The following is an 18,608-nucleotide window of genomic DNA, read 5'->3' on the forward strand; positions in this document are numbered from 1 at the left end:
TCAAACTCTATTAAACTTATCTCACTTGTGTGTTAGAAACGTGAATATGGCATGAAATAGTAACTATATGAATATGAAATAACTTAAAATATAAGTGTAACAAATAGGCCCATAATAACACAAAGAGGCAATGCAACAGATGGATTATGTGAACTGGGATATCTAAAAAGACTGAAGTTATTGACATTGTATTGTTTGCATATACATAAGTATGAAGATGGTAACCTGACAGATATTGTTTTTTACGTATTTTTTATTCGTTTAGTTTTCCTCTAGGTGATCCTGAGAGGCTAGACCTGTGGGTGATCAACATGAAGAGACAGAACTGGATTCTGAGCCTCTGCAGTCAACACTTGAGAGACAACACTTGAGCATGACAAAAGGGTACACATAAATGTTTTAATAACTTCTGAGAAATCAAGCAACTTGATTGTTACATAGCAACTACAATTTTAGCATGAACTGTGTACTGTACATTTCTCATCTATTTACAATGAATTTTGTAAAATCAGCGTATCACATATCGGTGTGTTTTTGAGTTTTCCTCCAGGTGACTCAGACAGCCTGCACCAGTGGATGTCCAACATGAGGAGACAGAACAGGACTCCAACAAGACTGAACACTAAATTTCATCACCTATGCACTGACTCCAGGTACAGACCTGTTTTCATACCTTACAAACAATCAAAGCAAAGATAATGTGGAAGAACTCCATACTGCATTGTCTTGGTAGTGCACTGTTTAATTCAAACACAGAGTTGAATATCCACAGAATTTTTTGGACAGAAACTTTGTTCATAAGTAACACTTCCTATACAATAATGCCATTCTTTATGTCTCCTGTCATTTTATTAGGGACAGACGAGCCTGAAGGACTCAGCTGTGCTGACGGTGTTCTGTCTCTTATGGGGAATTAGAAAAATAAAGCACTGGGTTATTATCTAAAGTGTATCAAATCAGATTGTAAAAGATAATAATTTTTTTAACCAACCATAATGAATATAGAAATTAAATCTATTATCCATGATACATAGCAATGATTGCCAACTCTAGACAGTTGCAGGCCATCTTTAGTTGAGGGAGAAAACGTGAAGTGTTGGGCCGATGAAGCTTGTGCAGGTCGTCCTCGTGATGACCAGCCTGAAGCTGCCGATCTCCACCATGTTGCTGCTGAGGACAGATCCGGTGCTGCAGTGCTTCATCTAATGAAAAGAAGAAACTCATTATAAAATAATGTCTTATGTTGTGTATGTTCCAGCAAAGACTGGTTCTTACAGTTTATTCTGTGTTCAGCGCCACAGATTTCAGACAGAACCGATGTACTGGGCTCTGGGTTTGTACCCTCATAGTTGAACCACATATTATAAGTAAGTTTGGATCAAAGTGACAGCCAAATGAAATGTAATGTACTGACAGAAATAAAACATAGTACAAATAGATAAAATGTATTTCTACCTCATCTGTAATATTCAAGGTGATAATCTCCCACAGAGTTGTTGAAAACAGTCCACATAAAGTCTCCACTTCCCTCTGTGGAAAAATAATTATATAATTAATGAGAACTGTTTACAACACTGGTGTGTGGAGATTATAATCATATCTAATCTGTCCAATTCACTCTAAAATTCCATAAAAGGCTAAATAAACGAGGTGGGAATGGAGGATATACCAGCCTGTATCAGCACATTTGTGAAACATAGTTGCTTACACATGTAGTGTATTGATATTAACTTATTAAAATCAAGTCACAACTAAACACACAACTCTCTAGTTAACTTGCTTCAATCTTTTCATTAGATGTGTTAAATAAACGGTAATTTTTATAACAATAACATTAAAAACCACTTGAGGCATGTAAGCATATGATTATGATGATAGATAAAGCATAGGTTTTGTTGCTGTTGTAGTTTGAAGGTTACTTACCTCTAGTGAGTTCGTAAAGATCGCGACCAGCTACAGCACAGCGCTAACCGGTTAGCAGCGTCGGGTAGCATGTAGCCTAGCTCCTTAGCACTGAGTTAACGTGGACACGCTGAGCTCCGCGAGCATCGCTCGGCTGTCAGTCTTCACTCGCGCTCCTCCTCTTGCCCATTGATTCGTTAACCAGGACCGAGGAGGAGTAAGCACCGGCAAGATGGCGCCGGGGGAACGCCTCCTACTAGCCTCATTCTCACTATGCAGAAACCAATGGGTGACGTCACGGACCCTCCGTCCATCTATATATACAGTCTATGCTCGCGCCGTGCAGCGATCATTTCGGCGTTGAGTCTATTTTTTGCGCTTGACGCGAGTGTATCGCACCAGGAAACACTGAAAAACGATTTTAAACTATATTGATGACATTTTATATGATATAAATGATCAAATATGCATCCCATACTTTGAAGTCCCCTTCTGTTGTCCTGGAGTTTTAGTTTGACCAATGACATTATTAAATGTCCCCCTCTACCCATCCACTACAGCCACACAAGCAGTGATACAGATAAAAAGAGAGAGAGAGGGGGCTACGTATTCTCCACATAGGCTTGAGTGGAGAATATGTAATTTACCCCCGACACCCGACATTTAACGGAGCAAACAGCGAAGTTCTTCAACATGGATGACATTAAATTAATAATTGAAGTGGAGAAGTACAGTGAGTTGTATGATCCTCGGAACAAGTTGTATAAAGACAACACCAAGAAAGACAAATGTTGGGACGCTGTTGCTTAATGTTGGAGCAACAAGTAAGTATATGCTTTTAATCTACTGGATCAACGGGTGATATTAGCGCTACCCGGTGGTTCAGCGTCGCTTCAGTGTCCGGTGTGAACAGCCATGCGCCGGCGCGATAGGGATAAGCGCGGTGCTTTGGCGTCGCCTCCACGTTCTCTGTTCCTCTTTCAAAATGAATGCGCTGTCGATGTCTTCTAAAACAGACTCAATGGCAGCATCTACACATCTCAGCTCTCCAGCAAGCTGGAGTTGACGAATTCAACCCAAGGGCACTTTGATGACGTGGTTGATTACGTTACCGTTGATCATCTGTCCATCATCGTATAAAGCCCGCGCTGACAATCTGATTGGCCCGGTCGGGCATAATTTCTCCCCAACGGAGCGACTCCAGACCGAACTTCCCGACCTCAAATGTTGTGGGCGGGGCTAAATTCGTCTGGCATCCAGGCTAGCTTAAATGAAGACGCTCATTAAAAGTCTAGTCGTCCTGTGTCAGAGTCTCTCGGAGTCTGCTTCCTCCTCCTCTTCACCTCCTACTCTGACCTGCGCTCACTTTACACTTTAATAATAAACACTGATCAGTTGGTTATGAGACTCGTACAGGACTGCCTTTTTCTTGTCTTTGATTGTCTCCAGAGTATATGAGACACATGTTTAAACCTGCTACACAACACAAGGTGTAACGTGATGCGCCCAGTGAGGGCATCAGGGGTAAAGTGACTAGAACGATCCGGAGTCATTATCTGACATCATCGATTAATAACCATTTTAGAATAGAGGAATTTATGGGGAATATCCCAAGAGATTATCAGTTTGTGTGTGAAGAGGGACAGATACTAGCGGGGACACACATAGACACACACACAAGTTTTTCCCGAACAATAACAACATAACGCAGTGTTTTAGATAGATAGATGGAAACTTTAGTAATCATGTGGGAAATGTAGGTCATCCAGTAGCTTATAAACCTATACACTTAACCGACATACATACATAAAACACATATACTAACAATCTAACAATAACATTACCATCATATCATCAGTACTATTACCATCATCTGCCACTGCACCTTATCTACCTATTTATCTTGTGTTTCTGTTTTTATTCTTTCTACCACAATATTTTATATTTCATTCTATTGTATTGTATTTTATTGTATTCAAATGTACCGGCTGCTATGACAACTTAATTTCCCTTCGGGGATGAATAAAGTTATCTATCTATCTATCTATCTATCTATCTATCTATCTATCTAGAACATTGCAGATACAGGTACATTAACGGGTCTGACCCTATGGTACAGAATGTGATGATTTGATTGTGTCAGTGTCTAGTATGAAAGTGTTCTTGTGCTGCTGGAGTGGACAGTATAAACAGATATATATATAAATATAAAAACAACAAAATATATATATATATATAAATATTAAAATATATAAGAATATGTAAGTGGTAAAAGGTAAAAGTCTGTGCATGGGGCTAGTATGGCCAGTAAAGGGATGGACAGTGGGTTGGTATATGATGAGATGAGAAGAGGGAAGATCCCAGAAAAGGGTAGAAATTAGAATAAAGAAATAGACAAATTAAATGAAGAGTATGTACATTATATACGACTTTTCACTGTGATGGTTTTTATGAAATGCTTTAGTAAAGTGCAGTGGCACAGGATGATTGTATGAGCATGTAAAATCTGTTTTGTTTATAAGAAAAAAAGTCTGTACATAAGAAGAACATTTTACATAAACACATGTGCAAAATAATAATTTCTGGTTATTTGATTTATATCACGATACATATCGCTATCGCCTGATGTGAAAAAAAATGTGGTAATAAAAACAGATTCCATATCTCCCAGCTCTACATCATCATTTTATGCTGTCAAACATTTGTGGGAATGGGCATATTTAGCATATGGAATTAGTTCAAGTAGGTCCCAGTGACCTTGACCTTTAACATCTGGCCTCAGGTCATCCTAGGTCAATAGGTGCATTTGAGATGGACTTGGTCCGACTGCAGCTTAATTCGATACGTGATCTACCAATGGGTGCGGGTTGTTTAAACAGACAGACATCAAATCGACACTTTCTACTTTTCATAGCGTCAGTGAGACGAAGGCAAAGACCTTTTCACATCTCAATTATATCAAAGATTCATGCAAACATACATGATGATGGGTTCAGGGTTCATACACATTTTGACCAATGGATTTCCATGACCTTTCCATGATTTTAAACCAAATTTCCATGACCAGACATTTTGTGAAATCTCTGTGTATTCGCGAAAAGGTGACAATGTAGTATTCAAACTAACAATGAGAATTCCAAGGCATACAGTATACTTTAAATTACACAAACCCAAGTATGCCTGCTTATATTTTAGCGTATTTCTTTAAAAGCATATGAATTATTTAAAACACAGCGTAAATGAACTATGGATGGGCATTCGATAAAATTGTCTTAATCGATCGTTGGGAGAATTAACTATCGATTTTCGATTAATCATTAATATTTTCATATTAAAATTCACTATTAATAGGCTATATTAAAATGCAGTGAAAATAGAAAAAACCTAGAGTGTTTCCTCATTGAGATCTTTATTCGAAGATGAACAACTCCTGTGGCAGTTAAACGGGATCCGTTCACTGATAACACTTGAAAATATGCAATGCTGTACTCCCGTTTGGAGCTAGTCGAATCTGACTGTTCTCGCCCTCTCAGTCAAGTTATTGTCACGCCTTAACTCCCGGAACCCCTCACACAGACCCGGGTCTGTCCGGGTTCCCCTCCCCGTGGACTGACGGTCTGTGTGCGGACATGAAGCCGAGCAGCGCAGGTTAGCTCTTGGCTGCTTTCTCCAACTGCTAACATCCTCGCCGTGCTGCGTTCAAGGCAACTCGGATATTCCGACGTCCTGCCACATTAATTATGCCCATCCCTAAAATGAACAACATGACAATTTTAATATAACAAATTTCCATGACTTTTCCAGGCCTGGAAAAACACATTAAAATTCCATGACTTTTCCAGGTGTTCCATGACTGTACGAACCCTGTGGGTTAATTTATATGAGGGAAAAGTCACACATGTAATATACACTCACAGCCACTTTATTAGCCACACCTGTTCAACTGCTGCTCAATGCATTTAGGCATATAGACTAGCTGAAGACGACTTGCTGAAGTTCAAACCGAGCATCAGAATGGGGAAGAAAGGGGATTTAAGTGACTATGAACGTGGCATGGTTGTCGGTGCCAGACTGGCTTGTCTGAGTATTTCAAAAACTGCTGATCTACTGGGATTTTCAAGCAGAACCATCTCTAGGGGTACAGAGAATGGTCAGAAAAAGAGAAAACATCCAGTGAGCGGCAGTTGTGTGGACGAAATGCCTTGTTGATGTCAGAGTACAGAGGAGTATGGCTAGCGAGGTTCGAGATGATAGAAAGGCAACAGTAACTCAAATATTCACTTGTTACAACCAAGGTATGCAGAATACCATCTCTGAACGCACAACACATCGAACCTGGAAGCAGATGAGCTACAGCAGCAAAAGACCACACCGGGTGCCACCCCTGTCAGCTAAGAACAGGAAACTGAGGCTACAATTCGCACAGGCTCACCTAAATTGGACAATAGAAGACTGGAAAAAATGTTGCCCTGTCTGACGAGTCTCGATTTCAGGTGCAACATTCAGATGGTAGGGTCAGAATTTGGCGTTAACAACATGAAAGCATGGATCCATCCTGCCTTGTATCAAGGGTTCAGGCTGGTGGTGGTGGTTGAATGGTGTGGGGGATATTTTCTTGGCACACTTTGGGCCTATTAGAACCAATTGAGCATTGTTTAGACGCCACACCCTGTTGAATCTGTGCTACGATGAATAAGGCAGTTCTGAAGGCAAAAACGGGTCAAACCAGCTACTAAGGTGTACCTAATAAAGTGGCCGGTGAGTGTTTGTGAGAAACGCACTGTTAGAGAAAATACATTTATTTCTGTTTCTTGGAAATCCAAAGACTTGAGAGTACTGAACAATACTATAGATACAAATAAATCTAATCAATATTTGTCCTTTCTGGCTGTTTTTATCTATGAATCATTGGAAAACATATCTTCTACTACATATACTATGATAAAAAAACGTGTGTCTCTATCTCTCTACATGAAAATATTTCAGTATTTGTTCAAGTACAGTGCATCATGGGCACTTTTTCAATGAGGGGCAATTCGGCGTCCCCCTCTAACCAGAAGGACGGTGATTCAATCGTAGATGGGAAAGACTGCGATCATATCACTGACCTTCTGGTTAGAGGATGACCGCTCTACCCCCTCGGCACCAGCCAGCCGTATAGCGGATCTGACCTTCTAAGAAGAAACAGTTATGACATGTGTCAGTAAGGGTTTCAGACAATCAGGGCAGAGTTGTGTCATCACATAAGTTGTTCACAGGTGCCACAATGGGAAGAGGACAACAGTGTGGTCTGACTGCTACATTGCTAGGAAGACCTGCACATTTGATTATACAGTACATCCGGAATATTCACACCACTTAACTTTTTACACATTTTGTTATGTTACAGCGCTATTCTAAAATAGATTCAATTAAATGTTTTCCTCAAAATTATACACTAAATACCAGATAATGATAACTTGAAATCGTTTTTTTGAAATTGTTGCTAATTTATTAAATATAAAAAACAAAAAGATCACATGTACAAAGGTATTCACAGCCTTTGCCATGACACTGACAATTGAGCCCAGGTGCATCCTGTATCCACTGATCATCCTTAAGATGATTCTACAACTTGGGTTGAGTCCACCTGTGGTAAATTCAGTTGAATGGACATGATTTGGAAAGGCACACACTGTCCATATACATGTCCCACAATTGACAGTGCATGTCAGAGCACAAACCAAGCCATGAAGTCCAAGGAACTGTCTGTAGTCCACCGAGACAGGATTGTATCGAGGCAAAGATCTGGGGAAGGGTACAGAAAAATGTCTGCAGCATTGAAGGTCCCAACGAGCACAGCGACCTCCATTATCCATCAATGGAAGAAACTTGGAACCACCAGGACTCTTCCTATAGTTGGCCACCGGGCCAAACTCAGCGATCGGGGGAGAAGGGCCTTAGTCAGGGAGGTGACCAAGAACCCGATGGTCACACTGACAGAGCTCCTACGTTGTACTGTGAAGAGAGGAGAACCTTCCAGAAGGACAACCATCTCTGCAGCACTCCAACAATCAAGCCTGTATGTTAGAGTGGCCAGACGTAAGCCACTCCTCAGTAAAAGGCACATGACTGCCCGCCTGGAGTTTGGGACAACTGTGAATGTCCTTGAGTGGCCAAGCCAAAGCCCAGACTTGAACCAGATTCATCATCTCTGGAGAGATCTGAAAATGGCTGTGCACCGACGCTCCCCATCCAACACGAATTGAGAGGTCCTGCTAAGAAAACTGCCCAAAAATAGGTGTGCCAAGCTTGTAGCATTATACTCAAAAAGAGTTGAGGCTGTAATTGCTGCCAAAGGTGCTTCAACAAAGTATTGAGCAAAGGCTGTGAATACTTGTGTTAAAGAATTTTTAGGAAAAAAAATGAAATAAATCCATTTTGGAATAAGGCTGTAACAGAACAAAATGTGGAAAAGTGGAGCGTTATCAATACTTTCCGGATGCACTGAAGTTCCTGGCAATTTAAATGAACAAACATTTTAATCAACCACATACAAGTGTGGAAGATCAGAAGCTTTGAAGTAAAATTACTATGTGTTGTTTGATATTTGCATATTTAAACAATTTCCTAAAGACATTCTTGAGCTTCCATGTTCACAAGAAATGGATGGATGGATAGGCGGCCAGAGGGACAACCCGAAAACATAATAATAATAAAAGCAGTTACATGTTAAGTATTTCTACTGCAAATCATAGAAGCAAATAAAACACATTCTTTGAGAGAAAGGTCTAAAGATAAAAATTAAATATGCCTATCTTTTAGGGCTGTGCAATTAATTGAATTTTTATCGTGATTTCGAAGTTTGGGTCAAACAATCTCCAAACTAATATAATGGAGGTGAAACGATTTATTTGGCATTTGGGGTGATGGTTGAGGCTCCTATGGTTTGATCAAAGACTCCACCTGGCCATAGGTGAGTAGTAATTATTCTTATGTGAAAAATGCCATGAGGGTTAGATTAGTGATGATACTCAGTGAACCAGATAACGCCGGGATTATACCTGGCGCTGATGCGCCGCGCCATTCTCAAGCGCGCAGCCATCTGGTTTTTCACACCCCCGCTTGTTTTTGTATGTTGCCTGTTCAATGTAGGGGTTTGGGGGTAAATGATGATGGTCCTCATAGCCATCCCCAACCCTCTCTTTCTCTCTCTGTCTGCGTTTGTGCTTGTAGTTTTTTAAGGGGAAATTTCAAAGTTCTCAGTTACAAGGTATTTTTTTAGAGAGATATACTGAATAAATGCATCATGTTTTCAAACTCAAAAGTAATCGTTTGAATAATCGTGATTTCAATATTGTCCAAAATAATAGTGATTATGATTTTTTTCCATAATCGAGCAGCCCGAATATCCTTCCAAAATGCTGCATCATTTGCAGTAAAGCTCCAATAATGTGAAAACATTCAGACCAGGTATCAATATCTGTCCTGAGCGATCCAATGACCAGTGGTCAGCATTTAGTTCGATGTGAACACACCTAAATGCATCCTGCAATCCGATGACTCAAACTTCCTTCTCAGCTGACGCAACAGTTTCACAATTAATTAAAAGTTTTTAATCACTCGACAGTGACAATACACTAATTTGTTTTGTGGCCACCATCTCGATATCGACACTGATTACCATATTATGATTGATATTTTTCTTGGATCGGTAGAAATCTTTCTTTACAGTACAGCTGAATGAGATTAATTTAGCACATCTCTACCTCTCTCTCTTGCTCGCTCATCCACACACACAGACACAAACAGGGACATCGGACACATCAGTAAGCTCAGTCTGGCTTAATTTGTGCTTAGCAAACAGATATGAAATGTTTGTTTGTATATAGAGCGGGGATGTGAAATCTGATCACAATTAGTCACAGGAGACAAATTCAGCACACATTTTAAATTCCAGGTATAAACAGACCAACTTAATTCTGACCATTTATGATCTGATCTCTCAGGACGGATGTTAATACTCGAGTCTGATCAGGGCCTATTTTCACAAGTCATTGTTCTGTGGGTGTGGTTAACTTTCCATTGTGTTAATAGTCTCTACCTAAAGTCTGACAAGACACAGCAACATAGACGGATTACCGCATGGGCAAAGTGGGCGTGTGCCCAGGGCCCCAGAGCCAATGGGGGCCCTTGTCCTTCAGAGTTTTTTTTTTTTTTTTTTTTTCTAGTAAAAAAAATAAAATAAAAGAATAAAAAAATATATATTGGAATGGATATGGTTTTGAAAATGTAGTATGATAATAAAATAATTTGAATTTTTGAGAAATTATAAGATTAAATGTGTAATGACACAATGACGTACGCACGCTGGAGGTCAAACGTACAATGCGTTTTCAAAATGGAGAATCGAGCGCTGAGTGGAGCAGCTAAAAGAAAGCAAAGGAAAGAAAAAGAAGCCAAAGATGTCTCTTTGTTGCAGCAAATTCCGTCCATCTCCTCATTTTTCACCAGAAAAGTGAGGCAAGGTGATGGTACTGACAGCAGCGGTGTCAGTACCAAAAAAAAACTCTGATTGGCTCTGGGGGCCCTGGGCACACGCCCACTTTGCCCATGCGGTAATCCGTCTATGTTTGAGGATGACAGCGCAGAAAAAGATGCGGTATTTGATGGGAAAAGCTAATTCCAAATAGAAACATTCAATGTGGCTATCGATAAGTTAGTCAGCTGTCTCAGTCACAGAATTGATGCATACAAGCACCTGTGTGATCTGTTTGGTGTTCTTTTCATGCTGGAAAACACACCTGACTGTGAGTTAATAAACAAAGCGAACTCACTTGCCTCTGCCTATCCCGCTGACCTGGACAGCAATCTTGGAAATTAACTGATTCACTTCAGAGCTTTCATCAGATCAGACGGACAGAATGTGCCTCCACCGAAATGTCTGAAAACAATACTTGATTGTGGATTATAGTCAACATTTCCTAATGTGTACATTGCCATAAGACTGTATCTGACGCTTCCTGTGACAAACTGCGAGGGAGAACGGTCATTCTCTCAAATGGCCAGAATAAAAAATGAACTAAGGACAAAAGTGACCCAGAGATGCCTGAACAGTTTATCACTCATGGCTATAGAGTCCGAACTCGTTCGAGACATGAACTTTGATGATCTGATAAAGGACTTCTCATCAAAGAAAGCCCGGAAAAAGGCTACGTTTTAGGTGAGTCTCACTGTGGTTTTGTGTGGTCCTAGCTGTGGCTCTTTACTGATGTTGATTCATGTTGCCTTTATTACTTTAACGATTTGTGTCATATGGTTGCCTATATTTTAATTAAGGTGTGTTTTACTCTATAATACTGCGAGGACTGGCTGTGCGCTTGCTGTCTCTCCCATAATATGTTTATTGTGCTGTACGTGGCACGTGCCAAATAAAACAGACCTAAAATTAGTTATTTTTGTGTGGTTGTGTGTTGCCCGGTGTTATGTGCGTAATGGGAAGCCGCCGTTCCGCGCGCACTGTTTGCGTGTGTAGACAGGGGCCTGTGGCGAGTTTGTGTCCAGGGCCCATGGTCATGATAATCCGTCTATGCACAGCAATGAGTGTTCATTTGCATTATCGTAGCTGTAAACAGGTAAGGAAGCCGTCCCGTACGGACCGACAGCCAAAACAGAAGTTTATGATTTAAAACCTGACGGGGCCCTTCTATTTGGAACCGGCGCAGCTTTTGTAGTCTTTACGGTAGTGGTTTAGCGGATGAGGAAACGCACAGACCAATTGCATGTCAGTTAGGACGGATGAGGAAACGCACAGACCAATTGCATGTCAGTTAAGACGGATGAGGAAACGCACAGACCAATTGCATGTCAGTTAAGACATCCCACGAGATACGACTCAGCCAATCAAGTCTGTGTATTCCGGGCGGTTAACATTGCGACTCTACAATTCAGACACATGAGAGAGTTAGAGGCAAGTTACACATGAAAAGACAGTAGAAAGAAAAAGAAAGATAGCGATACAGTTAGAGAAAACAAAGGGAGAAATACAGACGATTGAGCCAGAGAAAGTTGAGAAACAGAGGAGTGAGACGGAGAAAGTTGAGAAACAGAGGAGTGAGACTGAGAAAGTTGAAAAAACAGGAGTGAGACGGAGAAAGTTGAGAAACAGGAGTGAGGCGGAGAAAATGCAAGAACAGGAAGAGTGAGACGGAGAAAATGAGAGAAACAGAGGAGGGAGACGGAGAAAGTGGAGAAACAGGAGACGAAGAAAGGGAGAGAAACAGAAGAAAAGAGTGTGGGAGTAGGTTATAAGAGGGGAAAAAAGTGATTCTAAAACTGTTCAATTGTTAAGATGTGTTCTGATTTATTATCTGTAAAATTGGTTGAGACTTTTGAGTCAAGATGTGAAACAAAAAAAAATTAACTTATAGCTTTAGCTCCCTTTATTTTATTTCTGAAGTTAAGCCCTTTATTTGAACATGCAAAATTGCATATTTGATTTATTTTCTCGTTTTTGAAATGCAGCTCTACTTTTATTTACTTAATGAGAGAACATTATACATATCTGCAATCAGATGTTGATACAACTACTAGTCCACTTTAATATATATATCACACTAAATAGTTAGACATTATGATTTTCCGGACCTCTGCTTCAAGAAATTGTCTCTAACTGGACCTCTTTCAATTTTAGTTGAATACCCCTGCTATAGTAGTTTCTGATCTGGTGGTCAGGCGGTTGGCAGGTTTTGATCTGATTCTCTGTAATTAATATGATCCTTAGCAGGTTAATTATGCAGATTACGTTAATTATGCAGATTACAAAAAACTGGCTAGTCCGTTACTCTTGCTTCATGATACAGGTCCCTGGGTGGTAAAATTAATATCAAGCATCAAGGCAAACACATTAAGCATCTAAACTGTGGAAGTGCATCACATCCAAAATCTCCGAATCAAGACAGTTGGGGCAGAGGTGTGAAATTACTCACAGTGGCAGCGGCTCGTCCAAAGCGGATGATACTGAGGTCATTGAGGTCCAGCTGTCTGCTATACAGATAAAACCCAGACGAGGCAAATGCCACAGTAGCCAGAGAGGAGACTTTGAGGAGTCGACCAGCCATCAGAGGCTCTGCAGGGAAAACAACAAGAGTCGGGCAAGTGTTTAAGAGTTTATAAGGCAATGTTTCATCTGTAGAAAACATGTAAAGCAAAGGATACTGACGTTTCAGTAAATTATAAATGTATACTATTTCCCCCTGTGGTGGTCAAGCATTCACACCTCTACTGTTCTCTTGGTTTATGACAAATTCCTCTGCTTATGTTCAGTGTTACGTCAACACCGATAGACACAAGATGGATGCGGAACTCATGCGTCACATTGATTTGAGTGTAAACAAGCAACAGTGAACCCAACTGCTGTGCAAGTTTTTGGCCATGCGGTTCCTCTCACCAGCACACACTTTGTGGTGCACACAGTCCTTACCCCACTTCTACTGAGGATCCAATATGCAGCTGCCGGTTAAAGACATACTACTCAAAACAGAGAGAAATATTTATTGTGTCATTGTTTTTTTTAATGTGGATAGAAATCTAGTGATGGCACAGCTTCATTTCCCAGATCTGAAACAATGACTATTATGGACACATCGTTCAAGGAATCAACTATTATTGCTGTCACTAATGCCATAAAAAAAAACTCCCAATGAAATATCTGAATTTGTTGACCCTTTTTAAAGCCTCCTAGATCTTGTATCAGAGCCATTGGTCACCTGTTCCCATCAGAAAACTTTCTGACTTTAGATAAGAAGACTGTCATCGTTTCGCTTCAAATTGTTGCTTGTGAGACAGTCCACAGACCTGCTTCGATATCTGTAAGGCTGCGTGACTAGAGACATTAGTTCAGTCTTGGTGTTCAAAGCTGTATGTATGAGGAAAGTTCCGAAGTGAAAGGGCCAATCAAGATAAATCAAATCATTTACAGTTTTCCAATGTTAAAAAGGAAGAGTATGAAAACAATGTTCCCCACCTACACTACTATGTAGCTTTTGTAGTTGACTGCTTATTATTAACTGGTACTGCCGTTGTTGACTGTCATATATGAATGTGCATTGTCTGATACTATGCTAGCCCATGTTACTTAATGTACTTTATGTGTTCTGTTTCTGTTAGCGATCACAGCACATTTGTAATAATACTGAAAACATTTAGAGGCTGAAAACCCTCCTGACATCGTTTTGTGGATGATGCGACAGCGCTGTCATGATGATTACTAAACCAATATAGAATAGATTTTTTTCCCCTAGAAAGAAACTTATTTGGAGATGAAACTAATTTCTTAACTTTTATTACAGCGATTACATAATTTTCCATAATTCTTCACTGGCAGCTAGGAGTCTCCAGTTCATAAAATATAGTCTCCAAAACCAAACTGAGGAGCTGCCATCACTGACACAAAACCTCGCTTGATTTTATTATTGCCCAGCCAACTGAACTTGGAAATTGGAGGAATTTCCCTTTAAATAAGCCAACTATGTTATTATATCTGACAGGAGGCTTTTTGTAGCCATATTGACATGAAGCAGGAGGTGAACACTGGTGTAACTGGTCTCTGTTCTCTGTTCTATTTAGATACAGCTATGTTAGTACCACCTCTGTTTACATGCTGTTTCAAGTAAAATGGCTGCCGTGAAAGGTTCTGTTTGGGCAAGGTTCTGTTTGGGCAGATACACATGTAATGTTCTTATATTACACAATGATACATAGTGGACATCACCGAAGCCACTTTTCAATTTGACAGTTACAAACTCAGAGTAACTTCCCCTGTCACTCTCTTATGTGACAACTGTGTTCCTGCAGAGCCCAGGAAGGAACAGGTAGTGTAAGAGCTGCTTCACGGTTTGAGAGTCTCACGTTAAAGCTCATTTGAAAACACGTTGATGTACGGTTTACAGCGGCTGTTACCGGGAACACTTGTGTTACACAACTACACGCAGCCTTGTGTAATTTACGACACATGTCACAGGAAATACACTCACATTTCCACACAGACAGAAAGCTAACTCACCAGTGTCTACACCACACGCGTTGCCTGACTTTCCCTAGCCGGTTTTGTTTCGACCTCTACGTCGGTTTACGACGTGAAAGCGAGGGACTCTGGGTAACGTAGTTCCACGGGGGCCGAATATCGTTCTGTTAACATGAACCACCACACCCGCTAAATACGCGGATAGACATGGAGACAACCTTCACGGTGCCCATCATTGAGGTCAGGGTTTACTTATCACAGCACGAACGTGTTCTTTGATTGTCTCCGTTTAGCACAGACTAAAAACTAGCGAGCTGGCGAAAACGATGACGTATTTAACACGCGCCACACGGTGATGAGCTGTTCTTCAAAGATACTTTATTTACGGTGATGTAATTGTGATAAAAGGCCAAGAAAAAAATGACATTATAAATAAATACGTTAAAAAAATGAATGGTATCAAAAAATAAAAAAATTTAAAATATTCACTTATATGCATTCCTTTCTGCTATGCTCAAACTTAAGATATTAAAAGAGGCACCTTGAGTCGTAAAACGAGTCAGGAGACCCATAAATGTTTCTGATGCATGGATTGACCACACATCAAGAAGATTAAGTAATTTCCCTTTACATTATTCTTCTCAGCAGCAGCATGAACTGAGGAGTAAATAGGAAAAATTTTATTCAACAGTTTAAAACTTATTTTACTCATGTCAGTAAAATCCTCATTTCTTGAAAATCCAAATTAACACCCAGGTCAGTGGACAACAACAGAGGACTTAAACTGCTAAAACTTACAGGATGATTTGATCTGCCAGGAACTTTCACCTGTTCAGCCCACACAATGCAACTCCATTACCAGTTTTAGAGGAATTACTCAGACAAGATACAAGTCTGAATTACAAATACAAACATATAAACAAAGAACGAAACACGCAATGGAGTATAACACTTTTTATTGCCCTACAGTGGAATGATGTATAATCTCAGCAGCTACCACCAACCAGCGACTGTTGACAATAACATGACTGAGAATAAATAAAGTCAATACTACTGGTAAACTTATTAAAACAATGACAACAAAGCTAAGGCCCAAATTTACTGAGGGTGTAATACAGAGACTTTGACATAGAAAATAAACACAACAATGCTGGTGTACTGCTTTAAGTCTTCCCTAAGTGCCTGAAAAGAATTGTACAGTTTTTGAAAACAGAGAAAAACAATAGCATGTCTTTAGGTCTTTAATGCAGTAACACCAGAGAGCTTCACTCAAGTTCACTGCCTTTGTTTGATTTCTGCCCTGCAAATGGCCGTCTGTTCCTCTGAACCTGGAGCTTGAAACAAACAAAAGAACAAATCAATTAGGATATAGAGCAATCAGAAAATAAACTTTCGCATATATTTGAGTCATATTTCTTATATATATTATTTCTTCTTTCATTTAATGCAACATTTCCTGTCCCTTCTTTCAAATGAGCTTAAATGTATAACATATCTTTGGCTGAGGGTGCTTTAAATTATTAACATTTGGACTTATTTAAAAGAGTCATAATAAGTTAAGCAATTTGTGAAAAACTGAAAATAGTAGAATGAATATTAATATAAGATTAATAAAATATACAGTGAGCTACATATTTAACAAAATCATAAAACCATAAAAAATGTACAAGAATATATAAAGCGTTGTTCTAATAAAAGAGAGTAGACATGAGAGTGACATGAAAAGGAGCCTGTTCACACCTGTTATTAACATCCATCCTTAGTAATTTGATCGCAAGTGGGCAGCTCTAAGTACAAGTCTGAACCAACTCAGACTCAATGAGTCTTCAGATCTGGTCATTCAAACCACATGTAGAGGACAAAGACACACGTGACCACATTCTCTGTAGTAGCAGTGCGAACATGAATATTTCTTGGGTCACATATGAAGAAACACTAACACCCGAGGCCACACTGGATGCTTGAGAAGCCCCTGTCTTTCCCAGAATGTCTTGCTTTTCATTTCGGCCAACACTACTTGTGTGAGATGTGCTACTCTTCTGGAGTGTGTGGGTTACACCTATTTTCACCACATACCGCACATTACCGTTTAAATTTTGTGCTGTAAAATATGTCGAAAACATGAATATATGTAGTAAATCCTTCTTTACCATTTTAAAGTAAAACCACTCTAGTGTTCCTGTGGACTGAATACATTCATTTATGGTTTTCAGAAGGTTTTTATTGTGAAATATTTGAAGGACCGATGAGAAGCTGCACGGCTTCATAAAGTAGAGTCCTGATGTACATTTGACGTAGACTGCATAAGGATTTCTAGGTTTTTTCTTTGATTGGTAAAATCTTATTCAATAGTAGAGCTGCTTACAGTGCATCATTCAATCAGCTCCCACTGACTCAACTCCCTTCCTCTCTCTGGGTAAAAGCAACATAGTTTTAAACATAGTTTTCACTAACAGAAATGATGTACGTGTTGATTTGTAGGGGGACTAAAATGGAGGAGTAAAAATCTATCACAAGTGGTCACACGAGACATTCTAATGTCAAGCATGAACAGCCAAATGTGATTTGATCTCCTAGAAAGGATGTTAATACCAGGTCTTCACAGGGCCAAGAACAAAGACGATGCTGGGTGATGATGTTTTAACTTGTACCTTGGCTCCCTCCAGAATATGTGGGTCTTTCTCAATTGCATTGTTCAGTCCCTCCTCTGTCGAGAATCCAACCCAGCAGAAGCCTCTGTGGAAGCCTGTTTCTTTATCCTAGTACCACACACAGTACACAGTAAAACACAAGTGTAAGAATGAAACCACATAATACATTTATTAGGACAAATAACTTCAGTTTTTGCAAGTTAATGTTTTGTTTAGAAAGTGGCTGCCAGGAAGGAAGAACACTGTTCACAAAATCGGAACATGAGCATTTGAGTAGGAATTAATGAATAGAAAATTAAGTACTAAACACCCTAACATCCTAATGCTGTGAAAACTTACAAATGGTAGAAGGCACTTCTTCACTGAGCCAAACTGCACAAAGTACTCTCTCATCTCCTCTGAAAAAAGAACACACGTCATGTAAGCACAATTCAGTTTTCCTCGACTTCTTCTGAAACAAATGTACCTCAGCATATGTCTCTCATGCACTGATTTTACAGTGTGTTATCCGGCTAAGATCAAGGTTGTGTTGTACAACACATCCTACATATGTTACAGCTTTTTATGGAGTTTTTATTATAAATGTACACATACTGACGATAAGGTTGAAACAACAGCTCTGAAACACGACACAGTACAGCATGTTAACCTTCATGAGAGACCCTTGAATTGCATTCCACCAGTTTTAGCTGGGTGTGGTGAATAAACTGGAAACTGAGTATTTTAGCATTCTAGAGGCAAGTGACATTCAATTTGAAAACATCACCCTCCTCGCATGCTGGAGCTGATAACTGACGATACACCACAGCAGCACAATAACGAACGACCACTACTGACACATGCATCGCTTCAAATAAATCTGAAAGACAAATTAAAACGCTAATTTAACTCACTGCTGGCTACGGTCCAAGGTATTTTAGACACGAAGACCTCGAAAACTTTCTTAGCTGGCGCCGCCATGTTGCGTCCTTGAAATTCCCCTTTGACCTATGACGTCAAATCACATGACAAAAACGTCTACGTCATGCAACCACTGACTCTAAATAAAAAAC

General features: G+C 39.8%; 2 protein-coding genes across 2 annotated transcripts in view; both read right to left on the reverse strand.

The window, feature by feature from the left end:
- Nucleotides 1-15,096, reverse strand: part of adck1 (aarF domain containing kinase 1) — a 79,570-nt gene extending 64,474 nt beyond the window's left edge. The window contains exons 1-2 of the mRNA XM_062397657.1: nt 14,945-15,096; nt 12,870-13,009 (exon numbers count right to left, since the gene is read on the reverse strand). Of these exons, the coding sequence (XP_062253641.1) occupies nt 12,870-13,001 (132 nt within the window). The 5' untranslated portion in view covers nt 13,002-13,009; nt 14,945-15,096. The remainder of the gene's footprint in view (nt 1-12,869; nt 13,010-14,944) is intronic.
- Nucleotides 15,097-15,844: 748 nt separating this feature from the next.
- On the reverse strand, nt 15,845-18,595 carry slirp (SRA stem-loop interacting RNA binding protein). The gene is made up of 4 exons (XM_062397431.1): nt 18,450-18,595; nt 17,896-17,954; nt 17,557-17,664; nt 15,845-16,239 (listed from the first exon to the last, which is right to left on the reverse strand). The coding sequence occupies exons 1-4, from the start codon at nt 18,514-18,516 to the stop codon at nt 16,171-16,173; spliced, it is 303 nt and encodes a 100-aa protein (XP_062253415.1). The 5' UTR covers nt 18,517-18,595; the 3' UTR covers nt 15,845-16,170.
- Between the last annotated feature and the right edge of the window lie 13 nt (nt 18,596-18,608).

Source organism: Platichthys flesus, chromosome 10 (assembly GCF_949316205.1).
Source record: "Platichthys flesus chromosome 10, fPlaFle2.1, whole genome shotgun sequence".
Classification (NCBI taxonomy): Eukaryota; Metazoa; Chordata; class Actinopteri; order Pleuronectiformes; family Pleuronectidae; genus Platichthys; species Platichthys flesus.

What these genes read in the sequence shown, in the direction of transcription:
- slirp (XM_062397431.1), bottom strand. Translation starts at nt 18,516, where the DNA reads ATGGCGGCGCCAGCTAAGAAAGTTTTCGAGGTCTTCGTGTCTAAAATA. An exon ending in ACCTTGGACCGTAGCCAGCA is followed by an intron (nt 17,955 to 18,449) that starts GTGAGTTAAATT and finishes TTCTTTTTTCAG; the next exon opens with AGGAGATGAGAGAGTACTTT. An exon ending in AGAAGTGCCTTCTACCATTT is followed by an intron (nt 17,665 to 17,895) that starts GTAAGTTTTCAC and finishes GTGTGGTACTAG; the next exon opens with GATAAAGAAACAGGCTTCCA.